Source organism: Ursus maritimus, unplaced genomic scaffold, assembly GCF_017311325.1.
Source record: "Ursus maritimus isolate PB19 unplaced genomic scaffold, ASM1731132v1 scaffold_24, whole genome shotgun sequence".
Lineage (NCBI taxonomy): Eukaryota > Metazoa > Chordata > Mammalia > Carnivora > Ursidae > Ursus > Ursus maritimus.
In genome coordinates this window covers 31,886,185-31,907,949 of record NW_024424897.1, presented here as the reverse complement: position 1 = coordinate 31,907,949, position 21,765 = coordinate 31,886,185, and the positions used below count along the sequence as shown (strand labels likewise).

The window sequence follows — 21,765 nt, the reverse complement described above, 5'->3', positions numbered from 1 at the left end:
CCTGTCTGGCTCATCATAGATGCTTAATACAATGTCAGGTTTTCTCTTATTCCCCTCCCCCCCGCCCTCCCCCCCCCAGCAAAACCAAAGCTCTGGTTTCTGAAAGTTACCAGGCACAGTAAGTGTGGGGTTCTGACCAGCTCCTTCTGTGACTCTTGGTGACACTTTGAGCCTGACTGCTCTTTATTCCTTGGCCTTCTAACCAACTCCCTCCATACCCTACTCTTGGGTATCAAGTTTTGTTTTTGCATAGCTTTTGTGGTTCGTAGTTCCAGTCTTCTCTTTCCCAGCCTAAAAAATTTTTCTCCAAGAAGGACTTTCTTATCCAGATGTCAGAGGATGTGAAACAAGGGAGAGATGGAGCTGGAGGAGTAGGGTTGGGCAGGGGTCATGAAATAAAACACTTACAGAACTTCCCTTTCAGGAGTGTGGAGTGACCAACCTGGCATAGACCAGGGTCTGTTCTAAGGGGCAAAAAAGGGAGTGGGATTTAGTGACGTCACAGGATTGGAGGACATTGGTGGTCAGGAGTATGGTGGGTGGTAGTCTTGAAACTGTAGGTGAGCTTTATCTTGGGAATTCAGGACGGGCACTGGGGGAACTCAGAATGGGGAGGGCATGGGGACAGTGTGTGAAGAGAGGGGTGTGGGCTGGCTCACCTGCGAATATGGGAAATGAAAAGATGTAGGAGGGCTTGCTTTACGCTCTCACGCGGTCTGGGGGCAGTCCCGCAGCCCAGACTGCGAAAGCCCCCAGATGTCCCCTGAGGACGCCCTCGCGCAAGGCCTAGGGGCCGCGAGGAGGGAGGAGCCTGGAGCGGTGGGCGGGGCCGTGAGGATCCACACCCCCCTCCTCTCCCGGCCCGGGGCGCTCCCGTCGTCTGGCTCCCCTCCCTTCCGCGCTCGTGCCGGAGGGCGGAGCCGGGCTCGCTCCATTGTGGAGAGGAGGGGAGAGGCGCGCGGGAGCCGCGCCGAGGCCCCGCCGCCAGAGCGCTAACCTCCTGGTCGCCGCGGCTGCACCTGGCGGGCCCCGCAGCCGGGATGCGGCGGGCGCCTGGCACTGGCGGGCAGCGCAGCAGCTCCGGGGACATGTGCGCTGGCCCAGACCGCCCGCGACCATGAGCCTGACCGCCCGTGTCTCCTGCTCCATGCTCAGCTGCTTCGTAAGTGTTGGCCTGGTCTGCGGGGGCCTGGGGGTCCCAGTGCTTGCTGCACCCGCAGCCCCGCCCAGGACCAGCCCTTGCGATTCCGAATTTTAGCCCATCCCCCTTCCTGAGGCCCCTGGCAGGGGAGGGGGGGGTTCCCTTTTCTTTCTTGGACTTGCTTTCATCTTCTGGTGCCGGAGATTATGGAAAGCCGGGGGGTGGAAATTCTGTGACCCATCTTGGCCCCGCAGCCACTGCCCTTGACTGCAGATCTCCAGGCCCCACCCTGCAGGGGTACATCCCTTTACCTCCGCCTCTCCATCTTGGTCCCACCCGCAGCATCCTTGCCTGGGGATGTGGAATGTGGCTGGTCTGGGATGTTAGGGGCCATTTGGGGAGCACAGGATGTCTGAGCTGTTTCCCTGGCTCCAGTCCCCTCCCCCTTCCACCACTCCATACCTCACCTGACACGCCAGTCTTTTCTCCTTGACTGTCCCCCAGACAGCCTCTCTTCTCCATCTTCCCTGCCTCTGCAGGGCTCCGTACCTCTGCATCATTCCCAATCCTCCCCTCCTCCCCCCTCTGGCTTAATTCTCCTTCCCAGCTTTCCCCATCTGTCCTCTCAGATGTTCCCACCCCTCCCCTCCTTACCCCCCCTCTCCCCTGGCCTTCCTTGGGTCTTCTGGTTTCTCCCAGACCCGTGGATCCCCTCTTCACCCCTCCCTGGTGGTGGGAAGAGGAGTTACTTCTGCTTGCTGTGGGTATTCCTTAGGAATTCCCCTCTGATCAGCGGGCAGGGCAGGTTGCTTGGTAGGTGATGGGGGCTCTTTAGCAGTGTGGGCCTAATTGGAAGATAAGCTCAGCTCCAAAACACATCCTGCTTTTGAAAGCATCCATGAAGGCCCTCTAGAGGCATGGGACTGAATCCCCCAACCCACTCCTCTTTGTCTCCTTCACCTACCAGATTGAAGTGTCTGTGGCCTTAGGTGCCTGCTTTCCCTCCTGTCTCTGTAACCAGCTGCCACACCTGGTTCCTTTTTCTTAGGGCAGCACTTCCCATTCCCACTTCTGTCTTACCTTCACATTGTTTTCTGTCTTTCTTAGTTTTCTCTCTTCTTCCATTTGGGAAATTTTGGTTCTATTCGGTCTGCTGCTCTTCGAGGAGCGCAGATTCCCAGTTCCTCTTTGGACCTTACTCTTCCCTTAGGCTGAATAGGCTTGAGTACCCTCTCCACCTCACCCCTCCCACCAAGCCAGGCCTCTTTTCCGTCCTCAGGTGACCAAACCTTTATAAGTGTGTATGGGGTGTGTGCAGGTTTATTGAGGGGAGGGGAGCAGAATGAGGTCTGATGGGCCGAGTGGAGCCTGGTGACTTAGGGCTGAGGCCTTCCCCACAGGGTGAGGAGGGGCCCCCCAGCCTGGAGTACATCCAAGCCAAGGATCTGTTCCCCCCCAAGGAACTAGTGAAAGAGGAGGAGAATCTGCAGGTAAGGAGGAGTTGGGGGCCCAGGGTGGGTGGAGCGTTCTGCCCAATTAAAAACACCTTTCCTTCCCTCCCCCCAAAAACATCTCCAAGGAGATCTAGTACTGGGGCTTTGGCTTCCTGTTTCCGGGTCTCTAGAGGGAGGGGAATCTGTCTTTGCGTTAAGGAGCCTTTGGCCCCAGGGAAGGAAAGGCAGCTTTCCTGTACAGCTGTTGCCTGGTGATGTTACCGTGGAGAGGACTCTTCTGTTTTGCCTTGGCCCAGCTTTTCCAGAGGCGATCCCACAGGTCAGGTTTGGGGAGGAGTATGAAGGGGTGACTCACTTCTGGACTGAAGGTTCCTCTGCCCCCCCGACAGGTGCCCTTTACAGTGCTGCAGGGTGAGGGAGTGGAGTTCCTGGGCCGGGCAGCCGATGCCCTCATTGCCATCTCCAACTACCGGCTACATATCAAGTTCAAAGATTCTGTCATCAACGTGAGTTCCTGTCTTGTTCTCCCACACCCAAGGCAGAATCCCTGCCTGGTTCAAGGTGGAATTGCTCCAGTGCTGGACTTGATCATGTCTCCAAAAAGTTGGGGTTCCCTTCTTTTGCTAATTTTTTGTTTTCCTGCTTTATTCTTCTGGCTGTGGGTCTGTCTTTCTGCCTCTGTCTTATTCTTCCTTCCTCTCTTTTCTCTTTCCCTTACTCTGTTGCTGACCCTTCTCAGGGGCACAGTCGCATTTTGGGGACAAGTGCCGCTTACCAACTGTGTGGCCTTAGTTAAGCCACCGAATTGAGGCTCAATTTCCTCCCGAATAATCTGGTGTGAAAATATCTGCCTTACAGGGTTCTCGTGATTATTCTTTAAGGTCACATATGTAGAGGACCCCACACAGTTCCCAGGCACTTAACTGGCCCTCAGTAAATGTCAGCTTCCTTCCTTGTATGGATATCAGCCTCTAGGCCGGGGTGGGCATGAGGAGTGATGAGAGTGGGGATCTGAGCTTCAGTTTGCCCTTCCTCTAAAGGTCCCCCTCCGGATGATTGACAGTGTGGAGAGCCGTGATATGTTCCAGTTGCACATTGCCTGCAAGGACTCCAAAGTGGTGAGGTGAGAACAGTGGGGCTCCACTCAGGTCCTTTGGCCCTAGTCTTGCCCAGTCCTCTGTGATGCAGGGTTTCTCTGAAGCAAGAAGGAAAAATACTGCCTCACTTTGCCCATGTGGAGGAAAAGGTAGAAACCCTGTCTCGGTTAGGAGGTCAGTTTCCTGACCCACAGTATCTTGATCTGAAAAAATGGGGTTAGTGCATGGCTTATAGAATTGTCATAGGGATTAAGGAGGGTAGCGAATGTGAAGGTGCCTAGGATTGGCATACAGCACTTGCATGATTATGGGTTCATTTATTAATTCACTTATACATTTATTGAGCCCTCTATGGCAGACTGGTATAGGCATTGGGGATATAGCAGGGAACTAGTAGAAAGAACTTCCTGCCCTCATGCAGCTTATATTCCAATGGGTAGTTACCAGCAGTAAATAATGAGTAAAATATGTTAAATGATAGTAAATGTAAAGGTGAAAACTAAAGCAGGGAAAGGGGATATGGAGTGCTATGGGGGTAAAGGTCGTAGCTCCAAACAATAGGATCAGAGAAGGTTGCATTGAAAAGGTGACGTTTGAGTCAAGACCTGAAGAAAGTGACCATGTGGATATTTGAGTGAAGAGGGTGCCAGACAGAACAGTGAGTGCAAAGGCCCTGAGATGGGTATTGTACCTTGGCATATTGGAAGAATAGCAAGGAGGCTAGTGTAGCTGGAGTGGAGTGCATGTGGGTGAGGGTAATGGGATATAAGATCTGAGAGGTAAGGGGGGGCTATCAAAGTATCACACTGACTAGCTTTTACTTTGAGGGAAATGAGAAACCACTGCAGGGTTTTGAGCAAAGGAGGGATATGATCTGATTAATGTTTTATAGAATTGCTCTGGCTGCTCTATTGAGAATAGATGGAAGGGGGGGTCAGGTGCAAAGGCCAGGGCACAAGCAGAGGGACTAGTTAAGAAGCTATTGTAGTTAGCCAAGTGAGAGAGCATGGTGGCCTGGCTAGGGTGGCAGTAGCCAAAATGGCGGGAAGCGTTCAGATTTTTGGAGGGAAAGATGCAGGATTTGCTGACAGATTGGATATGAGAGAAAGAGGAGTCTGGAACAACTCCAAGGATCATTAAAAGAGCGTCTGGTTTAGAGCCTGTCAGGTGCTCAGGTCTGTAGGGATTCAGAAGGAGAATCCACAGTGGCCTTCCCTTCAGGGAGTTGAGGTCTAGTTGCTGAAGGAAGACTTAACGGTGGCAATATGCTATGGGAAAACTTACTGTTTAATACTCTAAGCGTATTAAGACTAAGAGAGGAAGGGGTCTGTAAAATGGAGTGGGCTGGGAAGGCTTCAAAGAAGAGGGGGGATTGGAACTGTCTTCAAAGTGTCAGGAGAATGTGGCTTGGCCGAGAGGAGGCATTATCAAGCGGAAGTGAACAAACAAGGAGACAGGAATGGTGTGAACAGGACTTCCTGCCTGCAGCAGGAGTCACGAGAGAACACGGAGTACCAGACATTGAGGGACATGTGGTGGAGTTTAGATACAAGAAATGGTAGGGCCCCATTCAAAGGGATAAGTGTGTCCCAAGGACCAGAGTTCCTGGGAAGACAGTTGTCACAAAGATAAGTTCTCTTGGGTGTTGGCCAGTATCCCTGGTCCTCCCCAGGGTCCCCATGCCTTACCTCCCGCTTTAAAGCCTCCCCTCTCCACAGCCTTCCTGTGGCCTTATGTTTGATCCTTATGGCCCCAAGGCACACCTGCGTCTTGTCTCACTCTGTGGCTTCTTGCCTGGCAGGTGCCACTTCTCCACTTTCAAGCAGTGCCAAGAGTGGCTGTCACGGCTAAGCCGGGCCACGGCGAGACCTGCCAAGCCTGAAGACCTCTTTGCCTTCGCCTACCATGCCTGGTGCCTGGGGCTGACTGAGGAGGACCAGCACACCCACCTGTGTCAGCCAGGTAAGACCAGGCTGTTTTATTTGGGAGACTTCATATCTCTTGGTTCTTAACCCTCCTCCACCCACGGACATGGTGCACTTGAATGCTGACAGGCAGGCATGGGGGCTGTGTTGCAGGAGAGCACATACGATGTCGGCAGGAGGCTGAGCTCACGAGGATGGGCTTTGATCTGCAGAATGTCTGGAGAGTCTCCCACATCAACAGCAACTACAAGTGAGAGGGCAGGGGGTGGAGAACCAAAATACCAATCCAGACTGAGACGTCGCTGGGCCAAGCCCCTAGTTCTGTGAGAGAGGAGGACTCCTGGTCTCTCTTCCCACAAAGCCATCCCTGGGGATCTTGTTATCACAGGTCTTAGATCTCCCTTGGTGACCCCATCTGGTCTCTTTGCAGATTGTGCCCCAGTTACCCCCAGAAGCTGCTGGTTCCTGTGTGGATCACAGACAAAGAGTTGGAGAATGTGGCTTCCTTCCGCTCCTGGAAGCGGATCCCTGTGGTTGTGTATAGGTGAGGCAGTAGGGGACAGGAAGTAGGGAGGACACTTTTTATGCAGTAAGGAAAGAGTCAAAAGTGGAGATTTTGCCTGGTTGACTGGGGATTGACACCCTGCAGTTAATGAAATAATTTCCAGTCAAAAACTGCCTCAGCTTTTTTCTTTTAAAGACCAGACTTTTGGAGAATACATTCACTTTATGTTTTTGGAGGATGTGTGTGTGTGTGTATAAAATGTTGCATTAACCTGTGTACAGTGTTGTGTGTGTAAATCGTTGCATTAGAACAGGGGTTGGTAAACTATTGCCCAGTGAACCAAATCCAGCCTGCAGCCTGTTTTATGTAGGGCCCAGCGCTCTGAATCATTTTTGCATTTTTAAAGCATTGCTTATTTGTTTTCTTTTGAACAAACCAAGAAGAAAGAAGAATGTGTGACAGAGACAGGCTGTGACATGTGAAGCTGAACATTTATTGTTTCTTTACTGAAAAAGCTTGCCGATTCCCCTGCACTAGAACATTGTAGCTAAAATGGAGTGAGACAGATAGTAGCTATGAGGTTTGGAGTTGTTCCGCTCTGGGCTTAGGCTCGTTCTCCGGGGGGGTGTCTGTACCTGGAGCAGGTGCTGTACAGATTCAAGAAGTCAAGGTCACCTTGGGAACACAGCATTTGAGAAATGTGTGTGACAGCGCTTTGTAAACTGTAAAGCCCTCTAGATATGTCAAGGGCTTTTGGTTGTTTTTATAGCGTCGCCTGAGTGAACTGGTGGCCCCTGTTGGCTCTGGAGATCTTGGTCTGGCTCCCTGGGGCCTTGGTAGTAGGCCTGGGGGGTCGGTGGGGGCTGCAAACGGCAAGGGCATGATGGTTTCTTCCATTTTGTCAGACACCTACGCAATGGGGCTGCAATTGCCCGCTGCAGCCAGCCGGAGATCAGCTGGTGGGGCTGGCGCAATGCTGATGATGAGTACCTGGTCACGTCCATCGCTAAAGCCTGTGCCCTGGACCCGGGGACAAGGGCCACTGGGGGCTCCCTCAGCACTGGGAATAGTGATGCCAGCGAGGCATGTGACACGGACTTCGGTAAGGTGTTGCGGGTGGTGCTGATCCCCTGGAGAGCCCCCACCTTGGCCTCATTGGCTTTCAGGGAGCCCCCTGTGAGAGGATGGGAAGAAGGCTGACAGCACCCTTTGGGAGGCTGCGGGAGGGCAGGGGTCTCCAGTTGTATGTTCTCTGCTGGAAGAGTGTGTCCCGGGGTAGGGTGAGGCTGGGCTGGCTGACCCAGGGCCTTCTCCCTGCTGCGTGTTTAGATTCCTCCTTGACTGCATGCTCTGGAGTGGAGAGCACAGCAGCCCCTCAGAAGCTGCTGATCCTGGACGCTCGATCCTACACGGCAGCAGTGGCCAACCGAGCCAAGGGTGGAGGCTGTGAGTGCGAAGGTACTGCTGTTCCCCCGCCGTCCGTAGCCGGTCTGTGCTCTGGGTGGCTTCGGTGAGAGGGGCTTGGGGGCAGCTTGTGTAGTGGAAAGAGCCAAACAAACTTGGCTTGGAATCAGGTCTCTGCCAGTTAACTAGCTGTGACTCATTTGCTTCGTCTAAATTTTATTGTCTTATCTGTAAAATGGGGATGATAATAAAAATTACTGCCATAGAGCAGCTACCGTATACTGAGAGTTTACTGTATGCTGTCATTACTATAGTACCATGACTGTCATTTGTCATTAATATCCTCATTTCTACTGTGAGTAAATGGCAGCTGAGTATCCAGAGCTGAGTGGTCCGCCCAGCCTGGGAAGCCTGGTCCGTGGAGACTACTCTTGTTCTGGATGCCTGTTTCTAGGACACGCTCTTATGCTCCACCCTCGTCTGTATGTCTACAGAATACTACCCCAACTGTGAGGTCGTGTTCATGGGAATGGCCAACATCCATGCCATCCGGAACAGCTTCCAGTACCTCCGGGCTGTGTGTAGCCAGATGCCTGATCCCAGCAAGTAGGTGGTCCCTGCCTGCCCCCGTTCCGTCCTCCCTCGTCTTGACCTTCACTCAGTTCTTCTAGTTCTTACAAGATGAGCTAGGGAGATGGGAAGTGTGGAGGTGCAGGAGACCCGAGGGCCTGGTGCAGTGGGCCAGTTCCAGGAGCACATCTTCTGCTCCTCAGCCAGCACTTTGGAACGGCCACAGTACACCGGGTTCCTTTGGTTTGGATCCGATGTCCTACTTAAAGCACACAGAGAGCTGGGGAACGGTGGCTAAATGTGCACGCGATGCTTCCCATTCCTCCCTTGGTCCTGAGTCTCTTGTGTGCCTCGGATCTTGTCTTCTTTACCTTCCTGCCAGAGAGCTCCTGGCAGAAAGGCCACAGACTGGACCTCTTGGCTCCAGCCCTCACTGGGGACTTCATTCGGTGTGGCTGGCCGTGGGCGCCCTTGGTGACAGACTTGATTTCTGCTCTTGTGTAGCTGGTTGTCAGCCCTGGAGAGCACCAAATGGCTGCAGCACTTGTCGGTGATGCTCAAGGCCGCTGTGCTTGTGGCTAATACCGTGGACCGGGAAGGCCGGCCCGTGTTGGTGCACTGCTCAGACGGCTGGGACCGGACGCCGCAGATCGTAGCCCTGGCCAAGATACTACTGGACCCATATTACAGGACCCTGGAGGTACTGAGTGGGGTTGGGTGGGAAAGACTGGGGGAAAGGGGGGTGGGGAAGGTGTTGGACCCTCTGGATCTGTCTGGGGGATCTTTCAGTAGAGGACGTTGGTGGCTTTGAGCCCCCTTCTACGATCAGTTCTCTTCTCTGAAGCTGCCAGCTCCCTGCTTCGGGCATCCCCTGGGGAGTAGCACACTAGCCCTTCCAGAAGGGCCCTATGCTTGGACTTTCTTTTCTGCAGGGCTTCCAAGTTTTAGTAGAGTCTGACTGGCTAGATTTTGGGCACAAGTTTGGAGATCGCTGCGGCCACCAGGAGAATGCAGAGGACCAAAATGAGCAATGCCCGGTGTTCCTCCAGTGGCTCGATTCTGTTCATCAGCTGCTCAAGCAGTTCCCCTGCCTGTTTGAGTTTAATGAAGCATTCCTGGTAAGTCCTAAAGCCTGTGACCAGGGTTGGGGGGTGGGGGGGGAAGGTGGCTGAGGCTCCCAGGTGCAAACTTTCTCGGCCTTCTAGGTCAAACTGGTGCAGCACACGTACTCCTGCCTCTATGGCACGTTCCTGGCCAACAACCCCTGTGAGCGAGAGAAGCGCAACATCTACAAGCGGACCTGCTCTGTGTGGGCTCTCCTGCGAGCCGGCAATAAGAACTTTCATAACTTCCTCTACACACCTGGGTCCGACATGGTAAGTCCCAACCCTTGTCCCGTCGGTGCTGTTGGAGACCTACAGGGAGAACAGGCTGAGAAGTGGGGAGAATGTGGGTTGAGAGAAGGAAGAGGGTCCTGGAACAGCTCACAAAACACTCGTATGGGGCTGCTTCCCTAGGTCCTGCATCCTGTGTGTCACGTACGGGCCCTGCACCTCTGGACGGCTGTTTATTTGCCAGCATCGTCTCCATGTACACTTGGGGAGGAGACCATGGATCTTTACCTTTCCCCGGTGGCTCAGAGCCAGGAGTTTTCCGGCCGCTCTCTGGACAGGTAAGGAGAGTCCTTCTTGCTCTCTCCTCTCTCTGCCAGGAAGGCAACAATTGCTTTGTCTCACCCCTCATGTTCTCCTTATTTTATAAGATATTTAAAAGCAACTTTTTTTTGGGTAAAGATTTATTTATTTATTGGGGGAGGGGCAGAGGGAGAGAGAGATTCTCAAGCAGACTCCCCACTAAGCAGGGAGCCCAACGTGGGGCTCGATCCCACAACCGTGAGACCATGACCTGAGCAGAAGTCAAGAGTCAGATGCTTAATAACTGAGCCACCCAGGCGCCCCTAAAAGCAACTTCTTGACTCAGTTGAAGAAGAAACTTGGCCCAGAACTTGTAGCTAGCCTGAAGTACACTCTGTGTGTTTTCAAGGTCCTCTCTTAAGATAAGACTGGTTCCCTTCTTTCCTGGAGCTGCTTTCACCCTATGTGACATAGTCAAGCAGGAGAGAGGAAAACAGAACAGAAAGGACTATTTCAGGAAGGTTTGTGGGAATGGTCTTGATTTATGTTCACTGATAGAAGACATGGAGGCACTTGCTATCTTAGCAATGACCTTTGCTATATGCAGCAGTAGCTTCCAGAAGCATCTGATTCTCAGGACAGTGGGTTCCCAAAAGAGGGATGGCCTTCACATTCTCCCTCAGAAACAGGCCAAAATTTAAAGGCGGACATAAAAATTAAGTTATCTTCTGGGTAAGTACTTGGGGAAAGTAGAATGGATGTTGGTTACATTATAATGCATGTTCCTATTTAAAAAAAAGCCAAACAATGTAAAAGTAGAAAATGAAAGTCCTCCCTCTCAGACCCGTGTCCCCAAGGCGTCCACTGCTAACACTTTGGTGCCTGTCCTTCCAGATGTTTATTTCTACATAGATGTAGCCATACTGTCAGACTTGCATGTAGAAACTTTCTTGGGGCACTTGGGTGGCTCAGACGGTTAAGCTTCCGACTCTTGATTTCCGCTCAGGTTCATGATTTCAGCATCAGTCATGGGATCGACCCCTGCACTTGGCTCTGTGTTCAGCAGGGAGTCTGCTTGAGATTCTCTGTCTCCCTCTTCCTCTGCCCCTCCCTCCCATGTGCATACATGCTCTCTCTCTCAAATAAATAAATAACTTAAAAAAAGAAACATTTTTAAGATGCAAAAACAGAATCATATTTTGCCTACTGTTCTGCAAGTTGTTCTTCCCACGTCGCATTAGGCTGTCACCCCTCTAAAGCACATATAAAGCTCTTTTAGTGCTTTAGCGACGCATGTAACAGTCCAACATTAGATTGTAGCGTAACTTACATAACCATTTTCCTATTGGTCATTTAGGTGATTTCTGGTTTGTTTGTTTTTTTTAATTGTTATTGGGAGTGCTTTAATTAACATTCTTAACTATGTGTATGTTTTTTTAAAACAATTGTGGGTAATATTTACCATCTGAACTATTTTTAAGTGTACAGTTCAGTAATATTACCTTGTATGTGTTATCTTTACATTTGTGCTAATATTTTTGCCAGATGAATTCCTAGAAATGAAAATGTTGGGTTCGAAGGATATGTACATTTCAAATTTTGATCTTTGTTTATTGGTGGAGGATTCTTAAAGTTAAAATATAACTTAAATTATTTGTTGAATATTATAAAGGAAAACAAAAAACCCCTAAATTATTGGTTTTAGGGTTTTGAGTCCATGGTCAGGGGCCCATGGACAGGTTTCAGGAATTCTGTGATTTTCTTCCTTCCCCAAACTACGCAGAATTTGGGTATAGGTTCATAGGTCTACTTTTCCAGGGAGAGGGCCCAGAACTTATTATCAAATTCTGAATAAGTTCTATCACCCATTTAATAGTCACTGCCTTAAACTAATATCTCTTCTTTCTATCTTCTAAAGATTTTATTTATTGGGGTGCTTGGGTGGTTCAGTTGGTTAAGCTTCTGCCTTTGGCTCAGGTCATGATCCCGGAATCCTGGGATCGAGACCCGTGTGGGACTCCCTGCTCAGTGGGGAGCCTGCTTTTCCCTTTCCCTCTGCCTCTCCCCCTGCTTGTGCTGTCAAATAAATAAATAAAATCTTAAAAAAATAAAGATTTTATTTATTTATTTGAGAGGGAGAGAGCAAGCGCAAGCAGGGGGAGGGGCAGAGGGATAGGCAGACTCCCTGCTGAGCAGGGAGTCCCATGTGGGGCTCGATCCCAGGACCCCAAGATCATGACCCGAGCCAAAGTCGGATGCTTAACTGACTGAGCCACCCAGGTGCCCCAATATCTAATTTTTCAATTCAGTCAATGTTTCTTTAATAACTACTAGCTGCCTAGTACTGTACAGGTTTGTGGGCTGTACCAAAGAAATAGACGATATTAATCCTATTTAAGATACTTTTTAAAAGCTATAAGACAGACATAGGACAACTAGAGATCAGTTCTAAGTTAACATCTAAGCAAATAAGAATGTGTGTAGTTCAAAGCTATTGGGAGAAATGAGAAGTTAGAAAGGGGTCATTTGATGACTGTTTACTTAGAGAAGTTTTCATGGAAGACCAGGCAGGAGCCTTGGCTTTTTTGTGTCTCTAGCATTTAGCGTGGCCTGGCACATAATAGGTGCTTTAGTAAATGCTTAAATGAACAAACAAATGAATGGAATAAAGAGAGTTGTGAGCTTGGTAACAAGGTAGTGGAGACGGGTCCAAAGGAATTGGATACATGAAAGATAGTTCAAAGTAGAACCTCTCTAGAGCTGGCAGGCATTAGGAAGGGGCCATTTTGAGGAATAGAAAGAAAGAAAGAAAGGATAGTTCATGCAGGGCTTTAAACAGTATCCTGAGGAATTTATTTAGATTCGGTTGTCAATAGTAAGTTATTGTAGGAAGTCATTGTGATTTTTGGGGAATGAGTCAGTGAGGTGGGTAGTTGGAAGCACAGAGATCAGCCAACACTATGGTAATTCAGATATGAAGAGAAGAGTTTGGAAAAGAGAAAGGATTAAAGTCAGAGACACTGTAGGGAAGTCATTAGCAGACTATGGAGTGACTGAATGGGAGGGTAGAAGTGAAGAGTAGAGGAGTCTCTGAGCTTAGAAAATAGGTGGATATTGGTACCAACCCAAAGACACTGGGAAGTTGAGAAGAGTCAGTTTGGGCAGGAGGAGGAGAGACAGGCAGGTTGGGATTGAAAAATTAGCAAAGAGAAGGTACGCTATAGGCCGTTCGAGATGGAGAGTGGGATTTGGAGGACCAAGTAGTGCGCGAGTAAAAAGTGCTTTAACACCCGACCTGACTTACCTTCGGTTCTACCTTTCCCTAGATCAAAAATGCCCTACGCTCTTTTCTCTTTTGCCATTGAAGTCCAACACATTCTGCTATTCCCAGCTCAAATCCTACCCTCTCTGTGTAGCCTTCCTTGACCACCCTAGCAGGATGAGTTGTCTTTGTTCTAATCTCCTCAGGCACTATTGTCTCTACCAGCATTATTATTACTATTATTATAAAATATTATATTTATTTATTTGAGAGAGAGAGAGAGAGTATGCATGTGTGAGCAAGGGGAGGGGCAAAGGGATAGGGAGAGAATCCCAACACAGGGCTCGCTCGATCCCAGGACCCTGAGGTCATGACCTGAGCCGAAACCAAGAGTTGGAAGCTTAACTGACTCACTCACCCAGGTGCCCCTTAACCAGCATTATTGATTAAATCTTTTGTGCAGGTAGGAATAAGCGGTGGAAGATAGGAGACTGTTGATATTGTTGAATTTGGGTCAAGAGTACATGGGAGGTCTTCACACTCTTCTACTTTTGTATGTTTGGAAGTTTCCATAATAAAAAAGTAAAACAAAAAAAGGAAAAAAAAAAAGACAAAGTTAGCTGTGGTACTTTTTAAAAATACAGGTGTCTGGTTCTCACTCTTGGCCATTCTCATTCATAGGTCTTAGGTGGGCCTGGTTGTCTGGGTATCTGGAAGATCTGTAGGAGCTCCTAATGTACACCAAATATTGAACCCCAATGGTCTGTTGCATTCAGTTGGTACCTAGCAGTGGACACTTGATGTTAGGTTTTAAGCTCATTGATTCATTTTTCAAATTGTTTGATTGGCTGGTGCTGGGGATTCAAATAAGACACAGTGCTGCCCTCAAGGCACTTTCAAAGCAGGAGATAAACAAGTAAACAGTAAGTGGAACAATATGGGAAGTACTAAGCAGTGAGCTTTGAAATGGATTATTTTGTTTAATCTTTACCATGGCTTTAAGCGGTAGGTACTATTACCTTTCTCGGATAGATGAGGGAACTGAGGCTTAGAGAAGTTAAGTTCGCATAGTTAAAAAATCGCCAAGCTGGGATTTGAGCCCAGGCTATGGGACCCCAAAGACTGTAATCATAAGCATTGCTATTGGCTTCCTGGAATTTTATACCACAAAACAAAACAAAATCAAGATTGATCAGAAAAGTAAAATCACACATAAAAATCTTTAAAAAACATAGTACGTTTCAAAAACCAAACACTTAAAAAAGAATCAGCCGTATTTTAAGTCAATCTTTGAGGAATTTTTCTGCATGGGCTGGACTGACTGAGGCATCTGAAAATAGGAGTCTGGTTAAGTCTCCACTGTTTCCTGGCAAGTTTCCCTGAAGCTTTCGTTGCTGTAAGGACTTTTGAAATGTGTTAAAAATCAGATGTTCTTGAAAATGTCTGTTACCCATTTGGTGTGCACGAATGCCTCTAGAACTCTTGAGTGCTTTATACTTGGGGAAGTCTCCATGGTGACTTAGGACTCCAAGGCACGCACTGCTGCTAAGTGGTTGTAAAAGGCTGTCTAAGTTTCTACTGTGATGAAGGGAGCATTTATAATAAGGAAAGTAGTAAAAATGACAAGTCGTGAGTGTAGTCCGTAAGTTTGTTGTTGGCTGCCTATACTTTGTATCCTCATAGCATCTCTATAAGGTATAATTTATGATGGTCATTTTATAGAGGAAGAAAGCACATGTCTGAAAGGTTAAATAACTTAATTGTGGTCATATGTGATTATGTGGTCATAATCAGTGTCAGAATCAATATCATCTAGCTCCAAAATTGTCTTCTGTCTTACCGTATATGATGGACGCAGTTGGACATTAGGTTTGAGACTCAGGTATAGTCCTGGCTGGCAGAGTGGGTTTAGAAGACATCAACATAGAAGGCATTGAAATCATGGGAGTGGCTGAGATTGCCCAGGGAGATTGTGGAGAGTGAAGATTGATAAAAGCTGGGGACAGATCTTGGGTTCTGGAAGACAGAGTTCATGTCCTTCACGTTTTGCACAGTAGACTTGTTGCAGTGAACATTGGTTATTTGTAATCTTAAATGTTATTTCTTATGAACTCTGGCTTTGATGGTCTGATTCTATATATTGGAGGTGGCTCCCATTTACTGACCTGGAGACGTTGTGTTTGTTATTCCAGATTACCTAAAACCAGATCTATGGATGATCTGCTTTCTGCCTGTGACACAAGCAGCCCCCTGACTCGCACATCCAGTGACCCGAACCTCAATAACCACTGTCAGGAGGCCAGAGTAGGCCTGGAGCCCTGGCATAGCAATCCTGAGGAATCAGAGACCTTCGTGGAATCTGGGGTAGGAGGTCCTCAGCAGACTATAGGAGAAATGGGTCTTCCTTCCCCTCTGCCCAGCAGCCAGAAAGACTACTTGAGCAATAAACCTTTCAAGAGTCACGGAAGTTGTTCTCCAAGTTACAAACTGCTTAGTGCTGCAGTGCCCCAGGAGATGAAAAGCAACATCTCTGATCCTGAGATCAAAGTCCTGGAAGAGACTAAGGCACCAGCTCCAGACCCTCCTGCCCACAGTGAGCTGAGTAGGACTTTAGATGGCACGGAGGAGCCACCTGAACCTTGTCCTGAAAAAGAAGCTGGCAGTGCACTCTCTGAAGTTGTTTCTAACAAGTGGAATGGAGTTTGTGATTTTCCTGAGTTTTCCCAGGACCCCCTTACAGGTGTCCCCCAACGGGCCCTGCTAGATTCCATGCTAGATGTGCCCTCCAGACGTGCTCCAGATCACAGTCTGGGCACCCTCTGCAACCCACCGAGTGCTACCTGCCAAATTCCTCCAGAGCCAAGCACTGACTTCCTCAGCCAAGATCCCCCGGGGTCTGGGGCAAGTATCTCCCACCAGGAGCAGCCCAGTTCTGTGCCAGATCTGATTCAAAAGGAGGAATACACTGGCAAAAGAGGGAATCATAGGAATGGGCAGTTATTGGAAAATCCTCGCTTTGGGAAAGTGCCATTGGAATTGGCCCGAAAGCCAATTTCTCAGAGCCAGATCAGTGAATTCTCTTTTTTAGGATCCAACTGGGACAGCTTCCAAGGGACGGTGACTTCATTCCCAAGTGGGGAGACCACCCCTCGGCGGCTGCTTTCCTATGGCTGTTGTAGCAAGAGGTCAAGCAACAAGCAGGTGCGGGCAACAGGGCCCTGCTTTGGGGGCCAGTGGGCTCAGAGAGAAGGGATGAAGTCACCTGTCTGTTCTAGTCATTCCAACGGACACTGTACTGGTCCAGGAGGAAAAAATAACCGGATGTGGCTGTCCGGTCATCCAAAGCAGGTCTCCAGCACAAAGCCTGTTCCACTGAGCTGCCCTTCTCCAGTGCCTCCTCTCTACCTGGATGATGATGGACTCCCCTTTCCCACGGATGTGATCCAGCATAGATTACGGCAAATCGAAGCAGGGTACAAGCAAGAGGTGGAGCAGCTACGTCGACAAGTGCGTGAGCTTCAGATGAGGCTGGATATCCGTCACTGCTGTGCCCCTCCAGCAGAGCCCCCCATGGACTATGAGGATGATTTCGTGAGTATTCACCACTGCTATCCATCTGTTCGTTTATTCTGTCCATCTAGCCTTCCATCCATTCAACATTTATTCACTGGGTACTTGCTGTGCGCCACTGTGTTAGGTGGTTGGGCTGTAGGATGAAGGACATAGTCTCCACTCTAAAGGGGCTCACAGTGTATTGGGAGAGATAAGACGACTAGAATGATGGTCTTAAGTGTTACCGTGGAAGGACGCATCAGGTGTTGGGGGCTGGGGTAGAGCGAAGGCTTTCCTGAGAAGATAATGTTTGAGCTGAGTGCTGAAGAATTTGTCATATCTGGCTAGGTAGACAGGGAAAAGGAAATACCATTCTCAAAAGCATGAAGGCAATAAATACTCCAATGGGATGGCTTGAACAGAGGGGCAGGGTGTGTGTGTGTGTGTGTGTTTGTATATGTGTGTGTGCATGTGTATATGCATGTACGGGTGTGCTGGGGCCATGAGGGAGGGAGTTGGGTAGTGAGGTGGGAGCTGATATTGGAGAAGTAGACAGGGATTGGAAAGGTCAGCTCGAGATCCCTTCTTGTTTGGGTTCTACCCTCAAGGCAGCACAATTTTTGGCCACTATCATGATCGGATCCGTATTTTAAGAATACTACTCTAGCGATGGTGTGTCAAGTGGATGAGGCAGTTGAAACCCAGGTTGGGAGTCTGGTTAAGATGTTTTGGAGTAATCCAAGTGAGAGATGATGAGAACTGTCTAGGCTTTGCTGTTGGGAGCCCTCCGGTTTGGGCACAGTTCTTGGGGAGCTTTTAGGAGTCAGCTCCTTGGCTACAGTATCCTGTCACGAACACAGGCACTTCCCTTCTGTTAAGACATTCCCACTGGCCTGTTGCCTGCTTGCTGGGATGGGATGTTCAGGGCTAATAACTTCTTACTATTCAGGGTGATGATTTAAAACAGGAGTCAGCAAACTTTCTTGATAAAGGGCCATATGTTATATACTTTAGACTTCGTGGGACATACAGTCTGTGTCCCACCTGTTCGACTCTGCTGTTACAGCACAAAAACAGCCGTAGACAATACGTAAATAAATGAGTCTTCCAATAAAACTTGATTTACAAAAACAGGCAGTGGGCTAGATTTGGCCTATGGGCCATAGTTTGTGAGCCCCTGGTGTAGAATATAATGAGAAATATTTCCATGCTGTGATAAAGCATGTTGGTTAAAAACATGGGTCTGAAGCCAAAGTACAGTTGACCCTTGAACAATGCAGGGGTTTGGGTGCCAACCTCTCATGTAGTCAAAAATCCACATGTAACTTTTGAGTCCTCAAAACTTAACTACTAATAGCCTCCTGTTGACCAGAAGCATTACTGATAATATAAAGTCAATTAACATACATTTTGTATGTTAGATATATTGTATGCTGTGTTCTTACAGTAAAGCAAGCTGGAGAAAAGAAAAGAAAATGTTACTAAGATCATAAGAAGGAAAAAATACATAGTACTGTACTGTATTTCTTGAAAAATATCTGCATACAAGTGGACCCATGCAATTCAAACCTGTGTTGTTCAAGGGTCAACTGTACTAGGTTTAAATTCCAGTTTACTACTTACTGTCTCTTGACTTTCTTAATGCTTAGTTTCCTTATTTATAATAATAATAATATACATCATAAGCTTCTTGGGAGGGATTAAGGAAGTTCATGCGTGTAATGTACTTAGAGTAGTACCTGATGCATAGTAAACAGTAAAGGCCAGTGATCGTGGACATTGATATCTTTGCCTTTTCTTCAGACATGTTTGAAGGAGTCAGATGGCAGTGATATAGAAGATTTTGGCTCTGATCACAGTGAGGACTGCCTTTCAGAAGCAAGCTGGGAACCTGTTGATAAGAAAGAGACTGAGGTATGTGCAGGCAAACGCATACTTACGAGAGGCACTGAGTTCTCATATGTCTCAGAGAAGAGTGACGTGCTATAGACGGAGCTTTCTCCTAGATGATTGTCTTTTTAGGCAAGTAGTGGCCAACCATAAAGACAGACCTGGTTGTTTTCTCCTGAGATGCTTTCCTTGTTGCAGTCTTGCTCTTCCAGTTGGTTGACAAGGACCTGGAATTTTTCCTTGTGCCTTCTGTTAGGTGACTCGCTGGGTTCCAGACCATATGGCATCACATTGCTATAACTGTGACTGTGAATTCTGGTTAGCCAAACGAAGACACCATTGCAGGTAAGATGTTCTGTAGGATTCTGTATGGCTCATAAAGCAGTGACATACATATATGTGAGCTAAATTGAGTTAATCTGAAAACGGAGATATCTTTATAGGGACGATTTTTTGTTTTCGGCCAACTTTTCTCTTTATTTACTCATGTAAGGCCTTTTCGAGTATCATTCGTTCTCGGTATATGGGCATTTCTGATGAACTCTACCCTCTTTGTGCTTTGGCAGAAATTGTGGGAATGTGTTTTGTGCTACCTGCTGCCACCTGAAGTTGCCCATTCCTGATCAACAACTCTATGACCCAGTTCTCGTCTGTAACTCGTGTTACGAACACATCCAAGTATCTCGTGCCAGGGAACTCATGAGCCAACATCTGAAGAAACCCATTGCTACAGCTTCCAGCTGAATGCCAGAGGAGATGACCTGTCCAATTTTAGCAGGTTTGAAGGGAGGATCTGCTTCAGGTGTAGTTTTGAAGGTTCCTTGGTATGGCTCATGAAATCACAGAGCTCAAAGATACCGTCTTGAGAAATCCTCCTTGGTACCATGAGACTGGAGCAGAGGAATTCCAATTTGGCAGGAGGTCTTCTACTGGTGAGAGCCTCACCTTGGGGTAATGGTCCTGGATCCAGACCCAGAGTCTGGAAGCTTAATGTTGAGTTGGTGCCTCCCGCTTTTCTCCTGGGGTCACAAGATGATGATTTCATAGATACTGCCTGATGATGTGCCCCAAACAGCAATAGAAAGGCATATGTATAACCAAACTCCAAGTGATAAACAGATCCATCTCTCCTCCACCTTGAAAAAAGCAGATTCTAGTATATAAGATAGGAATTCCTATCCTATTTGAAATGAACTATATCCTGTTCCTCTGTGCTCTGTGTCTGTGCATGAAGGCTCAGTCGTTAGAGGCGCTCCCTCTAGTTGCAGTAGTTCTTTCTGTGGAGTTTGGTTTAAAGACTGGTTCAGCAAGTGGAGGTTTTGCTGTATTTTTCACTTGGCTCATCAGCCAGCATCAGTGAATATTCAGCTTGGAGGGACAGTTCTAAGGAGTGAGACATTTTTGGGAGCAGAGGAAAACTCTGCTGATGTTCGGTTCTGGCAAAAATCAGCTATTTTGAGCTGTGAAGGCAGTAGTCTCTGTTACTCAGTGGCAGCTCTTGAGGTATGCACTGTGAAGAATGAGAAGGGAAAAGCAGAAATGATCCTTGTCAAATATTTGCTGATTGTGCCCTGCCCTTTGCGCCTGACTTTTCCTAGTTGTCCTGGTGCTAACACAGGAGTTACACCTTGATCCTCTCCTGGCATGAAAATAAAACAATGGTTTTTTTTTTGTTGTTGTTCCATTGCCCACTTCCCTCATGTTGTCTTTCCCTTGGCTGCTGCCTCCTCTGGGTCACACTGCTTCTTATCCTGAACACTTGACACCTTGAGGGTAGAATTTAGCATTTGGTTTTTACCTCCTAGAATATGCTGTTTGGTATGTGAGGGTTTCAGTACAAATGCTGCTGTCTATTTCTGTGCACTTAACAATGGAACCCAAACAGAAGAAAATAAAGCCTTGATACCAAAATTGGGAGAGAAAATGTGTCCATTTGGACCAAACATTGGTTATTTTTTTGTTTTTGTTTTTGTTTTGTTTCATCTTAATATGTACCAGTGGCACTTAACCAAAAGATACAGTGACATAGCCATGTACTGTGGTTGGGACAGATATAGTCTCCTTGACCTATAATGAAACCACTAGTATTTCCTTTATACATTTTCCTTAATCCATTGGTGTATAAAAGGTGAATTACACTTAGGCTTATCCTGTTTTAAAACTATGGTAGCTGTCTGTCTAGCTGCTACTTTCATGTTGCTTCCTAGAAATAAAATTTTCATTTGAAAATAACTAGGATCTGCATTTAGAACAAGAATTGTTATTTGTCCTGACCTTTTCTTTAGTCCTACAGAGAAGCGTCTGTGCTTTTATACTTGTCATGGATGTAACCTAAAAAGTTTTGGCGTATTTAGGTCAGCCTAGCAGAACTTTTTTCTCGTTTAAATGGAGTTGAATAATGGAGATTTGTGTCTGGGAAATTCCTGAGATCATTGAAAAAGTAACAAACTATTCCTCATCTCTGATATGTAAAATTCTCCTAAGCATTTTCTCAATCATTAAAATTTACTGCCAGTTGCGAGTGGCTTTTTAATTAACCTGACTTTCATTGCACTTCACTCTGCCCATTTTCAGGGGGAGTAAGATTGGTAACATTGGAGGAGACTGTATCTGTCTACTTTTGTGTGGCTGTTTTAAGGGACTGTCCCATCAGTGAACATACTGCATGGCCTTGGAGAGAGACTCTGGGCTCTCAGCTCAGATGTATTCATCAAATACTCCTTTCAGAGCTCTTGTGGGTGTAAGTGACATGATGTGGCCAAAAATCCAAACTGTGCAGTTGCGTTGTGACAAACATGCAATGTGCTGTAAAAACTCAATACAATTTAAATAAAATCTCTATATTAGTGCTGCTTTGTTGGGTCTTTTTATTCATTTTAATTTCTAAGAAAACTTAATACTCATTTTTGCTTTGACCACAAGAAAGGACTAAAACATACTCCTTCCTCCTAGCCATTTCCATTTCTAAATGGACCTTTCTTTAATCAGCATAGCACCTGCTATATTCTTATTTATGCATTGGATAGGGATTTGTCCTTACGGATACTGTAGAATTGTATCCCATCTCATGTGAGGTTTATTTCTGTTGAATGTCTAAAACTGCACCAGCTGGATGACCAGGCACACAGGATTATATTTATATTCTTCCGATTCCCTCCTCATAGGCACCTCCGTTCTCAGTAAACCTGTCCTCAGCAAAATATTGCCGTAAAAAGATCCATTAAAAAACACATAAAATGGTACTATCCAAAAGGTGACTCGTTCACTCGGGATGCCATGCCCCCACCGCCACTTTTATCTTAGACAAGCAATTCAACTGTTAGCGTGTACT

The 21,765-nt window shown here is 47.5% G+C and overlaps 1 protein-coding gene across 1 annotated transcript; it reads left to right on the top strand.

Annotated features, from left to right (window-relative positions):
* The first annotated feature begins 934 nt into the window (after positions 1 to 934).
* On the top strand, positions 935 to 21,282 carry MTMR4 (myotubularin related protein 4). The gene is made up of 18 exons (XM_040640899.1): positions 935 to 1,162; positions 2,542 to 2,631; positions 2,985 to 3,101; positions 3,636 to 3,718; positions 5,494 to 5,654; positions 5,771 to 5,867; positions 6,048 to 6,161; positions 7,028 to 7,224; positions 7,452 to 7,580; positions 8,021 to 8,132; positions 8,601 to 8,796; positions 9,029 to 9,214; positions 9,302 to 9,472; positions 9,614 to 9,768; positions 15,185 to 16,583; positions 18,348 to 18,458; positions 18,691 to 18,779; positions 19,001 to 21,282. Exons 1-18 carry the CDS (start codon positions 1,118 to 1,120, stop codon positions 19,176 to 19,178), a joined length of 3,630 nt encoding a protein of 1,209 aa, XP_040496833.1. The 5' UTR covers positions 935 to 1,117; the 3' UTR covers positions 19,179 to 21,282.
* Positions 21,283 to 21,765: the final 483 nt, after the last annotated feature.